The 16,322-nt window shown below is 40.9% G+C and overlaps 1 protein-coding gene across 4 annotated transcripts in view; it reads left to right on the forward strand.

Moving 5' to 3' along the window:
* LOC126334835 (sialin-like) overlaps positions 1–16,322 on the forward strand; it is a 400,692-nt gene that overhangs the window by 332,140 nt on the left and 52,230 nt on the right. For all 4 annotated transcript variants that reach the window (XM_049997496.1, XM_049997494.1, XM_049997495.1 and 1 more), the window contains one exon: positions 14,335–14,558. In XM_049997496.1, coding sequence (XP_049853453.1) covers positions 14,335–14,558 — 224 coding nt within the window. The remainder of the gene's footprint in view (positions 1–14,334; positions 14,559–16,322) is intronic.

Consider the following 16,322-nt stretch of genomic DNA (forward strand, 5'->3'; position numbering starts at 1 on the left):
CAGATCGACACACGAGCAGTTAATTAAAGGTATCTGTTTTACCTGAGATGGAGTGCTCCCGTCGCCACGACGATGGAATGGTTTGATGCGCCACCTCACACCTTGAGACCATTTTCTGGCCATCAGCGTGACAGTCAAGCGCAGAATGGGCAAGACGCCCACGCACGAAAGAGAAACTCTAGGCCTCGTTACAGACAGACTCCATCTTTACTAGTGTGTCACCAATGAGAGGCGATTCAGCGAGCAAGGGGCTATTACAAGAACGATGTTCACGAAGGGCAAAAGGCGTCGAAAAAGATAGAATATTTGTTTTGGATGGGAGGGACAGTCACTAATGTAAAGGATGAAATGTGTAGATTTAGTTCGCATCTGACAACTGTAGAACAGTTGTGGTTAAAACTGAAAGACGATATCAACCGTGAGCTAGATAATAAGTACGTTCCAAGTTAAGTGATAAGCCTGCCAAAACCAGCCCTGGTTTTAATGATTTTATTCGTGGCTGCGGCTCATAATCATGTTACCTCCAGAGGAACAGCGAGTTGTGAGCGTCCGTGGTATAAATCACGCTATAGTAGCTCGCATTTTGCTCGCAAGCGGATTCTGTCCATGTCACGTCACTTCACCAGTGAGTAAACCAGCGAGATTGCAAAAGACAAATGAATCCTGTCGCTCGGTTCTGATGCGACATAACAGTACGCTCTGAGTAGGTTCTTTCGTCAAATAGTTCTTTTCGCCGATAACACTACCTTTACAAATCATGGGTATGCTGAATGTAATAAATATTGGGCTGAGAATCCGTCATAGCTGTGGCAGGTTAAATATCAGAGGCAGTGGAATGTGTACGTGTGATGCGGGATTATTGAAGACTGCATGATTGGACCTTCCTTCATTAAATGAGTGAGAGACACGCACAGCTTCTTGATGAAGTGCTACCAGCTCTTCTAGAGGACATACCACTTGAAATACGTGGATGTGCATGATACCAGCAAGATGGGTGCTCGGCACAGTACTCACTTGTAGCTAACGGCTCCACGCCTTCAGGCATTATCAGTAGGTGCCGCTGCATTTTCTCTGAGGTAAACTCAAAGATGAAGCCTACGCACAATTTTCGATGATCCAAGAGGATTTAAAACATCGCATTGTCGCAGCATGCGCAGTGATATCGAAGTAATCTCTTCAGTCTGTCTATAAGGCCTTGAAAGAGCGACTGCAAACGTCTATTGCAGTAGTCGGCGGGCATTTCAGACTCTTGACGACATAAATTGAATCGTAAGGACATGTTTATGACCACATTCTTTGGCGATTACCGTTGATGATCTAATTTTGCAATGTGTTTATCGTGTCATTAAATTTATGACGCATAATTATTATTTAACAATCTTCGCAGTTAAATTTCCAGTTTTAGAAATCCATTCAATTTTTTACGTGCACCTTTCTTTCAAGATTCTGTCAGAAACAAGAGCAGAATAGTTACTGTAGCTAACTGGTGAACCATTCTTATATGCCACGTCTCTACCTTCAGTTGGTGTGTCCGTGCAGCCGCATCAATTTTAAATTGAATTTTTCTCCACTTTTGAATAGTTTGTAAGAAGACTGCTTCAGCTGCAGCACCCCATCAGCCTGACGTAACAGTTCCATATAACACGAACTTCCACGTAAAACGACAATCCGTTTCATGTTCAAAGCAGACCAGCGGAAATACTCCTATAGGAGCACAAAAAAACGAATATGCTCAGCTTTATTAAAAGACTCTGACTGAAAATCGGGGTACCAGCTGCCCCATTCTACCATCCTCAGCATCCTTAAAAATTTTCGCAAAAATAGTGGCATGCAAACATACTGGCCCTCTTTTTAACACTTCTCGATCCCACAAGCCTTAACTGTAACTCGCTCACAACCACTAGTCCATCGCTGTCAGTGTCTCAGGCCCATCCATACCCAACTGCCCATTCTCACTCTTTCATTCTGTTCAAATAATTGTCATTCTCTCTTTTTGACTCTCCAACTGCCACTGTGACTTGCCTCAAAAGTACAGTCGGCTTCGTTGTGCCGTGTTACTATTTTCTCTTCTCGCCATCTTTCTCTTCCTCTTTGCCGTTGTCATAGACTCTCAGTATCACTGGCTCTCACTCACTTCCACTTTTTCCTTCTCTTTATTCCTTTCCCACTGGCACTGTCTTCTTCACTCTTTTCCTACCACTGTTCTCTCGCTGTCTTCTCTGTTCCACTCACACTGTCGCCCTCTCTTTCTCGCACACTGCCATGGTTTCCTTCGCTCTTTGTACAGCACAACCGCTGTCTACTACTGCCAGTATTTATTATTTCTCCATCTATTTCCTCACTACCACTGTCTCATTCTGTCTGAGCATAAAAAGTGCGAATACGTTCACATGTCAACATTCTTGCGAAAAATTTTAAAGGTCTGAGGAAGATGCAATGTCGCAGCTGGTAGCCCACTTCTCAGCCAGTCTTTTAATATAGAGCATATTCGCCTTTTTTGTGCTATGACTAGCATTTTTCCGTGTTTCCTTTCTTTACCGTTCCACAGCAGGGCACGTCACTCATTTGAAAAGAATTTGATGGGCCTGTACTATTTGGATAGTTTACTTATGTAAAAATTGAAACAACGCAAAACTAATTTTACACCTCAGACCGGATTCAACAGACACAGAAGTTTTGCATATGCTTCAGTACTACATCGTGGAACTCCCTGAAACCTTCTGATAACGGAGACGCTTTACATCATATTTCTCCGTGCTACGTCACTTTATAAATTACGTTTTTGCGTCAAACCGCATTTTACGTGCAAAAGTAGATTAACTTTGAATCTCTGTATCTCGGAAAAAGATAAAGATATGTAGAAAATTCTCAAGGTTGCTTGACACTGCCGGCCGGAGTGGGCGAGCGGGATCTAGGCGCTTCAGTCTGCAACCGCGCGATCGCTACGGTCGCAGGTTCGAATCCTATCTCGGGCATGGATGTGTGTGATGTCCTTAGGTTAGTTAGGTTTAAGCAGTTCTAAGTTCTAGGGGACTGATGACCTCAGTTGTTAAGTCCTATAGTGCTAAGAGCCATTTTTTTAAATTTTTTTTTTAATCCGCGACTGGGGTTTGGTCCGCCGCTGATGGCGAAAATGTGATGAAAAGGCTTTCCTTGAGGTTTCCTCAGGAACCGCCCATGTTTACGCAAATGCATTCATTCGTTCGTTCATTCATAGGTGTACCCGTCAGTTTAATTAAATTGCGGGTATACCCGTCATGAAACAATCTATTTAAATTTGCGTGCATAGTTTTGTGTGTACGAGCACGGTAACTTTGAACCTCTGTATCTGGGAAAGGGATAAAGATGTCAAGAAAATTTTCAAGTTTGTTCAATACCGGAGTGAACTGTAAAAATTTCGGCCATTTGCTGTGCGTAGCCATTGGAATCTTCGGTCGGGGTTTGAACTGCTGGTGACGGCGAAAATACGTTTTTATGCACGGCGTTCTGGAGCAGAATGGTGAGCATGCTGTCGCATGCACACCGATAAATCCTAAGTTCTCAGTATTGTACTTTGTCCGAAACTACAAAACAGATATGTAAGAGTGAAACTCCTTAGAATTCGTCTCGTTTAGAAATACAATACTAGCAGCAGAAAATACTATAGTTCCATTTGAAAAAGCTAAGTTAATACCTATATCTCTATAATTACTGTAACTGTGACATGTATGCGTCTCTGAAGGATATTGTATTGCGAAGATACAGACATCGTATAAACAAAAACATTGCAACTATCAGAAACTGCATACCTGGCGAAATGTGTATCAGAGGCTCAGAGCAGTTATTCTCTATCTCAGGCATCCAGCAGCGCTTATTGTTAGAGTGATCTGTTTGCAGTGGAATCAGCAACATCGAGATAGGACTAGCAGTCAGTCGAAGAGTGTGCTCTCCATAGATGGTGATTTAGCTTGCATAGCGACTAAATTTTACTGGAAGAAAAGTGCTAATTGACGCAGCCGTTGGAACGTCGTGGAAAGTACCTGTGGTGCTCTCGTGTTGAGAGGAAGTATTATATGCACGCAACAAGACGGTGTCGTGACCTTTCCGACATGTACTACGCGACCCGTAATGTCGTCATGTTTTCGAACATAAATATTTTAACAGTGGATTAATCGACGGTTTTAGTAATAAGAACGTCCCTGACTTTTTAGTCACGCTTAGAACTAGCTATGCTATAGGACGTAGGCTTGTTTGAATGTGTTATATTTTTATTATATTTTACCTTTCTTCTTTCTTTCTACATAACTGCAGCAAATGAGTAAAATTTTTATCTTAATTAATAATTTTTTGTTTTTCACTCAATTTTTTTAAAGAAAGCAGGAAATTGTAAATATCTTCTCTGTATTATGTATTTTTTTACTTTTTTTGTAGAGGACGGCCAATGGAATCTTTTCTTTAAATTTCATATGTAGCATTTACTGATTCCTCCTTCTGCTTATTTATTAGTAAGTATACTTTCGGATATTTTTGATGTATTGAGGAGTTTTGTTTCCTAACAGTAAACCCCAATCCCGATTCTCTGAGGAATCGAACTCCGATTTATAAAATAGCTGCCGACATGTGATTGCTTTGCGAATGAGTTCATGTTTTGAATATCTGCATGTAAACGAGAAATAGTTCAGGAACGGTCAGAAATTATTTTCAATTTTGTTGAAAATCGCCAAGTGCTCTCACTGTCAAAGACTCAGTATAGTTGGGGTAATTTGCGCTCGGAATATGGTGACCGTCCACTAGCTTAGCCGTTTAGTAATGCAGGGTGTACATAAAGTCCAGGAACACTTTTCAATTATTTATTGCACAAGAACTGAACATTGTACAGATGTCGTACAAATTGCGTTGTGAAGAGAAACTCTGAAAGTTCTTTTTTACAAACATTCGATATGCGAACCATGAGTAACCCGGCAGACGTCAATACGGTAATCGAATTATTGCCATACCCGTCCCAGCATGACATCGTCGACTGTGGCAGTAGCTTCCCGTATTCTCTCCCGGAGCTCTGCAACATCACGTGGTAGAGTCGATACCTACAACAGATTTTTAATGTGTCCCCACAGAAAAAGTCACACGGAGTGAGATTTGGTGATCGGGGAGACCATTTCATGAAACAGATGTCCCCTTCTGTAGCACGGTTGATCCATCGATGCGGCAGCTTCGTGTTCAGGTATCGATGAACTTCACGATGAAAATGGGGTGCAGCCCCATCCTGCTGAAAGACGAACGGAGAGTCCGATTGCATTTGAGGCATCAGCCATTGCTGCAACATGTCCAAGTAGGAATATCCAGCGACAGTGCTCTCGGCGAAGAAGAATGATCCGTACAGTTTTCGACGCGACAAGGCACAAAAAGCATTTAGCTTTGGGGAACCACGCTCAAATGGTTCAAATGGCTCTGAGCACTATGGGACTTAACTTCTGAGGTCATCAGTCCCCTAGAACTTAGAACTACTTAAACCTAACCAACCTAAGGACAAAACTCACATCCATGCCCGAGGCAGGGTTCGAACCTGCGACCGTAGCGGTCGTGCGGTTCCAGACTGAAGCGCCTAGAATCACGCTCAAATTCAGTGCATTAGTATGGATGCTTTGTACCCCAGATTCGGCAATTATTCCTGTTCACTTCCTGGCTCTTCGACGCTAAAAATTAAGCGATCAACAATGCCAACCCCATCCTCATTCAATTGTTGGCAACTGCGAACAAAACTCAGAACGCTTGCCTTTGTCGTCGTCATTGAGCTTCTGCCGCAGGTGTTTCCACACTGTCAATGGAGCCATTCCTGCGCGCTCCACATTCACTTCACTTACTCTGGGTCGACCGCTTCTCTTTGCCGGGCACAAGCAACCCGTCGTAACGAATTGTTGTGCCAGTGGCTAATGGCCTTCCTTGTTGGTGGCTTCTTACCGTACTTGGTTCTACACATCCGTTAAACAGCTGTAACACACAGAAAGCTCGCTTCGCACCTGAACTCGCCATGTTTGCGACTATTGCTGACTATCGGCAAATTACCGAACTATGTTGTGGCGGTATACATGAAGAAAAAAAAAACTTTCAGGGTTTCTCTTCAAAATGACATATGTATGATGTCTGTACAATGCTTGGTTCTTGTGCAATAAATAACTGAAAGTGTCCCCGGACTTTATGTACACCTTGTATATTGGCTCTGAGCACTATGGGACTTAACTTCTGAGGTCATCAGTCGCCTAGAACTTAGAACTACTTAAATCTAACTAACCTGAGGACATCACCCACATCCATACCCGAGGCAGGATTCGAACCTGCGACCGTAGCGGTCGCGCGGTTCCAAACTGAAGCGCCTGAACTGCTCGGCCACCCCGGCCGGCACACCCTGTATATTGGGTTGATGCATAAGTTCGTAGCGTTTTTCCATAAGGTTAATAAACATAACAGAGACTTTAGTCATCTATAATATATTCTCTTTCCCTGTTTAGAACTGTCTGGCAACGTTGGGGAACCTTACGATTCCGCGACGGTAGAAATCAGCTAGTTCCGGGGCGAAGAACTGGTCGAGCCATGTTCGGAATGCATTTTCATACGGAAAGGAAATTCCTTGAAGGTTTGTCGATAGAGAGAGGGTGGTAGATCAGGTGAATAAGGTGGTTGACGAATGACTTCACAACCCAACACCTGTATAGTGTTTTCGACAGCGTAGCAGAATGCGGGCGGGCGTTATCATGGAGTAACATCACTTCACGTAATCTTCCTGGTCGTTGTTCGACTGCGTCTGCAAACCGTCTCATTTGTTCAGTGTCAGCAGTGATGGTTACACCTCGGGGAAGCAATTCGTTGTATACCACACCGTCGCTATTCCACCACATGCATAACATTATCTTTGAGGAAAGCGACTGGGCCCTTTTGAAGAAACCATCCTGGCATTTGCCTTAAGCGACGTAGCGAAATCACAGAAAAACTAAATCAGAATGGCCTCACGAGGGTTTGAACCTTCGTCCTCCCGAATGCGAGTCCAGTGTGCTAACTAACCACTGCGCTGCCCCGCTCGGTGCCAATGAACAGCCCTGGTTACCACGTGGAAGAGCCAGCAAACATCCCCCCCTTAGCAGTAAGCGTGCGTGTGGGTAAATCCTCTCTGCATGTGGGTACGCTGCCTAGAGCAAGATGCCGGCGAACCCACCGCTACGATAAGAAGTACAGAAAAGTTTGACGAGTGGCAGGTATTGATATAAACCCACGCACAGCTCAGCGCTCCATTTTAAGTAAAAGGTAGTTTTCACACATCTGGTGCCATACCTCCTGAACAGCGGATCGTACATTGATATAATTTTGCAAGTACATTCAGTGGTATTGTGTGCACACCGTCTGCAAAATGTACTGCGAATAGTGTATGTTGTAAAGAAGCAATAAATTTAAAAAATGATACCTGATATTGAAGTTTTACTGCAAGATCACTATAACTTTAGTAAGTGATAAACTTTTTCCTTCTGTCATCATTTTGTGTGGGGTGTCTGCAACAAAACGTTTCACAACGGTTTCGAATTATGTTTAAAGTTTGTTGGATGTCGCTAAGTGCTCTCATTCTCAAATATTGGATGGATAAATCTGGGGTAATTTGCGCATAGTGAGCTACTCTGCCTGAAGTCATGTACAGTTCATAATTGCAATTCTTGTCTCACTGTGTTAAGCATGTAACGTAAGATTATACCTTTTAACGAGTAGATTATAACAGCATTTTAAATTTTAAAATTCGGTCGAAGATTTGGTGCCCCTTGGAAGCCGTTAGATAGGCCACCTGCAACTAGGATTTTGCACCATGAACCATGAAGTGTCTTAATCTGTCAGTAATGTAGACGTGCCACACCAGCAAACATGCAGCGAAACAGTTAGACTTCTCTATCCCGTTATTGCTCCGTTGATCCCAGTTCTTCTATCTTCTTCCACAGCCATTGGCTTTATTGAAAATTGTAACCAGAATGAGAGTTTCGAAGGGTACAGATATCGATCCTATACTTGAAGGATCGGCTCTACCCTCATGCTACTTTGCTTCAGCGCAGACACATCGCTGACGGGGATGCCCCATCGTTGTGGGAAGAAGAGACTGTTTCCTGGACATCTTTTGGCGCGGATTAAGGAAGTCGAGTTTGAGCAAGCCTACGATGAATTATTGTTATAACTCAGCAGGGCCGGAGTATGCTTACAGAGAAGATCGCGAGTGTACAAAGGTGAAATATTCTGTGAAAAGAATTTTAAAGCTCACATTTAAATTTGGTATCCGCGAGAGGCGTTATGTAATGAAAAGTCGATCGTACAGTAATGAACGGGCAATGGTAAACTCATGCAAGCGGGCGATAAATGAGTGAATGCAATCTGAACCAGTACAGACGTCACTTGAATTTAAAGTGGAATAAAATTACTGTATCGTACAAAAGTGTTCGCATATTAAAACCTCTTCGTTACTAATGGAATGTTTTGGAAGGAGCAGAATCATTGCAAATATTGATTAAGTGTAATCAGCTATAACAGGCAATGAAATAGTAGTGGTGGCTTAACAAGTTTCAGTACAGAAAAAAGTCTTCCACGTATATTTCGAATTATGTCTGAGCAAAGCTTACGATATCGATGTGTACTGTGTACATTTGTCTGAATTGTTTCAAAAAATTGTGAAATTTCCTGTCCACAAGAACAGTTTCATTTTCACACAGGATTTTCTGTGTTTATAAACAACCGAACACAAAGATTCTTTTGCCAGGAACAACCCATCGTCAGTGTTCAAAAAGCTGTTATCTTCAGTTAATTTCAAATAATCTTCACTCAGTTGCATCTGAGAACGAGAACCAGGGTTCTGGACTGTTCCAATAGTTCCTCTTCTTGTTCTTCACAATCCAGTCTTGGGGTTCTCATAATTTGGCACATTTCGACGAAATCTGAACCTTTATCTTTCAGATCTCCTCCTCTTTAAAAATTTGGAAAACACCCAGTCTTTTTATCGCGGGTTCTTTTTCCGCAGTTTCGCATTCGTTTTTTTAATCGGCACATCTGTTTCGTCAGGTGAGCAAGACTTGTGCTGTTCAGCCATGATCCCACCGTTTGCAATTTGTCGATGGTCTTGGCACTTGCTCCGTTTGGAATGCACACAAAAGCAGTTCGTATATTCATCACATTTTCTGTTCAACTCTTGGCGATGACCATCCTTGATACAGCTTTCCTTTCGTTACAGTATTGTAACTATTCCCATTACACTGTATAGAACTCAAGTACCGTACCTTATGAAACTGCACGGCAATGAAGGCTGGGACGAGGGCATCGGCTGACTGTCTGTGACACTTCTGCTTTTGAGGAACGACTGGACACTTGCTCTGATCGGAAATACCACCGTGCAAAATCGGTTGGTCGGAAGTGCAACGGTACCTCTGGTACCTACAATCAGGTCGGAAACACTACAGTCGTAAACTCCACGCAGCCAGTAAGATGACTCCTGGCGAAGTGCTTTTGGGAGTAGCTGAGTTTATGGAAACCGAGCGACATCTGCTGGAATCGTGAACAAATGCTGAAGTGACTTTACATTGCTACAATTCATTACCAGTCAGGGTACCTTTGTCCCACATACTACTTTTGTTTCAAATGGATAGTGTTCCACCTGCTGGCATAATTTTCTACTAAAAGTAATGTTTCCAGTACGTCTCTGTTTTCTCGTTCGTATTTCGTTGTCTTTTCACTTTCCTGAAAGCTTGTTATTCTTAGTTTGTGTAGGCCGTGAAGACAACTTCTGACAATACCGTTTAATTCTTAAACGATTTCAGTTAGATTTGAAATTGTTTTCCAAGGGATCACAATGACCACTGTGAAATAGTATAGCTAGTTGCAGATAGAGCACATTTTAGGGTAACATTTCCCCACTACGAAGTTACCAGAATTGTAGTACATTGTCTACCATATTGGAACTAAAATCACTCATTTCTATTCAAAAATTACTGCAGGCTCAATAATAAATAAACCTCAATATTAGTGAAGTTAAATAATTGCGATACACTATGCTTACTATGTTTTTCTTCTGCTACAGACCATGATACAACAGAAACCTTCCAAACCAGTTGTGGTTCCCAGAAATATCGTACAAAAACTCATTATTCACATGAAACACCGAGCTAGGTGGCGCAATGGTTAGACACTGGACACGCATTCGGGAGGACGACGGTTCAATCCCGCGTCCGGCCATCTTGATTTAGGTTTTCGTGATTTCCCTAAATTGCTCCGGGCAAATGCCGGGATGGTTCCTTTGAAAGGGCACGGCCGACTTCCTTCCCTAATCCTATGAGACCGATGACCTCGATGTCTGGTCTCCTTCCCCAAAGAACCCAACCCAACCTTCACACTGCAGAAAACATCAGCGGAAATTACTACAGGGCTAGGTGGCCAGAGGGATGATGCAAAAAAATACAGCATTCCAAGACAAAACTCTGTGAACCAACTGAATAAGTTGTAAGGTTGGAAAGCCCACGATATTTACTCTAAAATAAAAGTAGGCTGCTTTAAATATAACGTGCCTGAGTAGGAATGGGGAAAGGCATTTTTAGAGAGACATAGTTCTGAATTTTCTCACAAATTTACAGTCAATACTTCAAGGGAGTGGCTGTTGTAGATTAGAAAGTAATCAGAATTGTTTTGAGTAATGCAAAGATGAGATTGAAAACATTCTTGACTCAAAATATTTTCAGTTTTGACAAAACTAGATTTCATGACACGCCAACAAAAGGAAAGCTCTTGTTTCACTGGACAGGCCAGTATTCTGAGAAAACTGGGAATGCCTCTAAATCAATATTTAGGGTCATGTTCTGTGGAAATGCAGGAGCAGATTTCCTTCCTCCATGTGTTATTCTTAAAGGTGAACAAAAATGGACTGACTAGTTTCAAATTCATATCCAAACACAATTGAATTTGTCTGAGAAAGGATGGGTAGAATGGAGTGTGTGGTTGGTTTCAATATCCCTTTCTCCCCTTTGCCTTAAAGAAAGAAAGAAGGGAGGAGAGTTTTGGAGATAATCGCACGTCTCATCTCAGTGAAAACTGTGGAGCTGTGTTAGCAAACCATGATTAAGTTCATGTGCCTGCCATCAAAGGCTGCTTATCTCCTGTCTCTAGATGTGCCGTATTTTTCTTCACTGAAGAACCGGAGAGATGTTGTTTCTCAGTACAGGAAGACTCCAGAAGAAGGATGGGAGAACTGTGTTCCAAAGGATACATTTAGTAGCCTACTGACGAAGGTGTTGTAGTTAGGTGAATGGGGAGTTCTACAAATTTACTGAAAGGGTTTTTGGAATGTAGAATACTGTGATAGTCATATAGTGACTCCCTGGCAGAAATGAGTCTTCTGTGATGATAAATATGGGAACTGAATTCAAGAAATATTTGGGGACAGTGTCACTCAGATCTCAATGTTAAAGTTGTCTAAAAGTGTAAGATGCCCATCAAACCAGGGAATAGTGTGTCTGCAGATGTTACGGCATAAGTCCAGGACACTCATCAGTATAGAAAATCTAACTGACATACAGACAATGTGTCAAAAAAACTAAAATTCATTGCAAACTCATTTCGCTTCACAACACAGGAATCTTTAGCACCATTTAAAAATTCTATAAGTTAATAATAACATTTGTACACTAGGATGGTGAGTAATTTTATCTTCAGTAAACCTAGTTCCATACTGTGAAAGTTTTTCACTTCTAATTTATTATAAACTTTCATAGTCATGTGTTGAGGAGCCTGGATGCAGAGTTCTAGTCTGTCTGGAAGCAGAGTTTGTCTGTGAGATGCTAACAGGAAATTAACTTTGTTTCTTGTGCCATACACAATATTACAAATATTTCTCATGACAATTTTTTTCAATTCATGATATCCTATTTACAGTACTTGCATTCCCTAAAATAGATTATTACATATGATACAACAGTTTCAAAATAGTTGTAGTGGACAGCTTTCCTGTTCATGTCACTTGCATAGGGCAATATTGTCATTGTGAATACAATACTGTTTGGCTACAAATAAAACTGAATGGAATGTTTTATTTAGAGGTAAATCGTTCATGTAAAATAAAAACTGCATTAGGCCTAAAATGGAACATGAGAACAGTTTCCTGTTCCTGATGTTACAACTACCCTTTGCTTTCCATCTGTTAAATGGGATATGAACTACTACAAAGCATTGCCAGTTATTCCATATCTCTCTAATTTATTTAACAGAAGAGAGTGGTGTACACAGTTAAACGCCATTGTAATTCCTGTGATTTTTTTGGGATTTGTAATTTTCTCAAAAAGTTTGTTGGTGGCACGTACTGTACTCTCCCCTTTCTGGAAGCTGAACTGATTTAATGTCATGATATCAGATTTTACTATTAAATTTTGGATCTGGATTGTAAAATCTTCTTCAAATATGACACTTTTGACAATAATGGGAGTAGAATCTGTGGTCACTTGTTTCCTACATCTTCCTTTGTACTTTTCTCAAACAGTGGCTTTTCTACTGCATACTTGAGAACATCTGGGAACCCATATTCTTGAAGTGACTGGTTTATTATTTTAAATAGCGGCGTATTCTAATTACCCCGGTATGTCATCCCATCCAGTCATTTTTTTTATTATTTTTGATGGATATACTACTTTTTCTGTATCTTCAGCTATAATTTATTCAAATTTATTTAAAGCTTCCTTGTTCTCATGATTGAAATCGAAGGTTTGGACAGTGTCTAGGTTACTGCTTCCATCAAAATCTGATTTTGATACATTTACTAAAAACTCATAGCAATATTCCGATATTTCTGAATGGTTTATAATAGATTTGTCAACCGTCTTAATTTTGAAGATCTTTGGATTGCTGGCTATGACACAAAGTTCAGAATTTATGTCTGACCATACTGCCTCTGATTTATTTGTATGGTTCAGAATGAATTTTTTGTGTGCCATTTCCTTTGCTGCCTTTACCACCCTTCTAAATACTGTTTTATACTTTTTTACATAGTTTATAAAATTTAAATTTGTATTATTTTTTGTTCATTATGTAAAAGTCCTTTTCTGGCACTGGACACTGTTACACCAGCAGTTATCGATTTCAGTCTGCTTGTAATTTCTTTATGTGGAAATATTTCATTATAAATATACAAAAAAAAAAAAACTTTCAAGAACTCTGTCATAATTTTTGGAGCTTGTAGTACACTTATCCACTGCCCGTTTTACTGTTTCAAGCCTATAATAAAACACATATTTTCCTTACTGATGTGTTATGTTTTTCTAATGGCTGATTTGTTTATTTTTGTTAGCTCAAAAAACAGTGCAGACTGATCAAAATTATCTTAATCAGTGCAGAATTTTTTGCATCACCAGATGAATGATTTGTCATAATATTATCTATTCAGGTTGCTGTTTGTTTAGTCTCTCTCATGGCATTTGTGAATTTTGGCTTGAAACCAAATGCTTGAATCAGGTCAGTAAAGTCTGTTGATTCACTGACAGTACTGGGAATTGAACCTGGGGTCTCCGTATGGCACTCAACCAAGCTAGACAGACAACTTTCAACATATCTAACCCATAACATATTCATGATGATGTAAATAAAATAGAAAGAAACTTCCACATGGGAAAAATATATTAAAAACAAAGATTCCAAGACTTACCAAGCGGGAAAGTGCCAGCAGACAGGCACAATGAACAAAACACACAAACACACACACAGAATTACTAGCTTTTGCAACTGATGGTTGCTTCTTCAGGAAGGAGAGGGAAAGACGAAAGGATGTGGGTTTTAAGGAAGAGGGTAAGGAGTCATTCCAATCCCGGGAGCGGAAAGACTTCCCTTAGGGGGAAAACAAGGACAGGTGTACACTCGCACACACACACACACACACACACACACACACATCCATCCGCACATACACAGACACTGTCCTTGTTTTCCCCCTAAGGGAAGTCTTTCCGCTCCCGGAATTGGAATGACTCCTTACCCTCTCCCTTAAAACCCACATCCTTTCGTCTTTCCCTCTCCTTCCTGAAGAAGCAACCATCGGTTGCGAAAGCTAGTAATTCAGTGTGTGTGTTTGTGTGTTTTGTTCATTGTGCCTGTCTGCCGGCGCTTTCCCGCTTGGTAAGTCCCATAACATATTCACATATTTTTCCCTGACAGGAAACTGAAAGTGTGCTGAATACTTTCCATTAATGTACTTCTTTTCATTTCTTAATTTTAAATTGTGATCTATTTATTGTGCTGAAAAGTGAGCACGACCTTACAGCTTATTGATGGACGAAACATGCTGACAGGACACATTGTTTTCCATTTCAGACATGGTTCCAGCACGTGTGGTGCTATACTTCCTGTCATTCTCTGGCTTCCTGGTGAGCTTCATGATGCGCACTGACATCAACATCGCCATTGTGGCCATGGTGCGCATCCCGCCACCTTCCACCAATGCCAGCAATGCAGATGCCCTCTACTGCTATGACCCAGCTGCCACATCCGAGGCCACTGCCAATGACTCACTCTCTACTGCTGCAGAGACACCTCCGGTATGTAGATAATCAGTAGCCTAGCACCCGCAGGAAGCCTTATGGTCGCTCTGCATTTCCATGCCACGTGTCAGTTTGTTAGGTTAATCCATCTGAGGTTCTTCCATCCGTAGTCCACTTGCTCACTGAACGAAAAAATGCAAAGATCATTTTACTGAACATTCTTAATGGAAAGAGTACCCACTATATAGCTCAGATCACTGAAGAAAGATAGTGTTCCTGTTTCTTGACCCAGATGCATCGCTGTGAAATCCTGAGTTTGGCTTTGAAACAATATTAATTAATCATAAATCCTCCATCAATAGTTTAAGATCTACTCCAATGTAACAGCCATCAAAAGACCTGCAAATCTGACCATTGAACCAGTAATGATAAGGTGTACAGTCTCTGTTTAACCTTTATTGTGCAACATTCTCCAATCTTGAGAAAGAAATCTTGAGAAAAATCCCTGGAAAAATGTGATTCAACGGATGCTGAAAGGTAAAATTAGTTTCCACGGAAACAGCAGAATTTATTCACATCAATAAAACTTAGTTAAGGTTTTTTTCTCAACCAAAACCATGTTTGCCTAACTGTTAGCTGTGGAAATCAACAGAGGATTGTTGCCAAAAAATTACCCCCCAGTTGGACCGAAACATTCGTTCTGTTCCCTACTACCCTAACTGCAGTTCTCTGCTTCATGTTGTCTCCTAGCAGGACCTATCAGTACTCTTCAATTGAGTACTAACGCCCAGAAAAGTTTCAAATGACACTACAGGAGGCCCAGAAGACCATTGACAGAGTTCTTTGCAGTCCCTGGAAACCTCTACACAGAACCAAACTATACTCATCTCAGGGAAGCCCAGCTCTTACTATGGCAATCTCATTCTCCATTAATTTATTTACCCCATGTCATTTGGTTGTGTCATGTGAGCCATTGTGGCCAAGCCTTGGATGCTACATTGTTGCAGCCCTAGACATTCCCTGGGTCCTAAATACATGCAATACTCTCATCATTTACCATCCTCTTTTTTGTTGCTGGTATTGAGTTGGTCCCAGCTGACTTAAGAGTATTCATTTACTATGTTTACAATATTTGCACTCGTGTGTGATGTGTTCTTGTTGTGTATTATATATAATCACATTTACAACCTCAATATATTAATAATTTTTTCTAACATAAGATTTAGCCATGCAATTTTAGTGCTAATTTCCATTTGTAGTACATTTCATAGTCTGGCAAAGCACAAAGCATTTTATTTTAGTCTTTATAACACAGCTGTGCTTGAAATGCCATATGTGAGTTTAAAACAACTTAAAGCATATTGTGTGAGTCTACTAGTATCACTGACATTGAAACCACACTTAGCCACACCAGAGTGAATAAGAAGCATGGTTTGGTGTGATTTGGCTTCATGAATGGGAACTTATGGCTGTTAGGCTGTATTTCCCTAATACAGTATTTTATTGATGGTTATATGCAACAGTTGAATGGATTATTCAAAAACAGTATATTGAACTACTTCTACAGTAATCTACCACATCATGAGCACATATCAGGCACAAATTACTCTAGCAGTAACCCACTCCTGCCTTATGGCATGGATTAAATGTGCTGCAATTTTTAAATCTGATATGATTTATTTTCATAATAAGCTAATCTCTTGGCTTGTAGACACTTGATATCCTCACCATATACACAAATTATGGCAGGAGTGAAGTTACAGATACTCTTTGACACAGCTTCCATTGTTGTTTTTGTTGCCAGTGGCAGTATTGGTGACT

Source organism: Schistocerca gregaria, chromosome 2 (assembly GCF_023897955.1).
Source record: "Schistocerca gregaria isolate iqSchGreg1 chromosome 2, iqSchGreg1.2, whole genome shotgun sequence".
Lineage (NCBI taxonomy): Eukaryota > Metazoa > Arthropoda > Insecta > Orthoptera > Acrididae > Schistocerca > Schistocerca gregaria.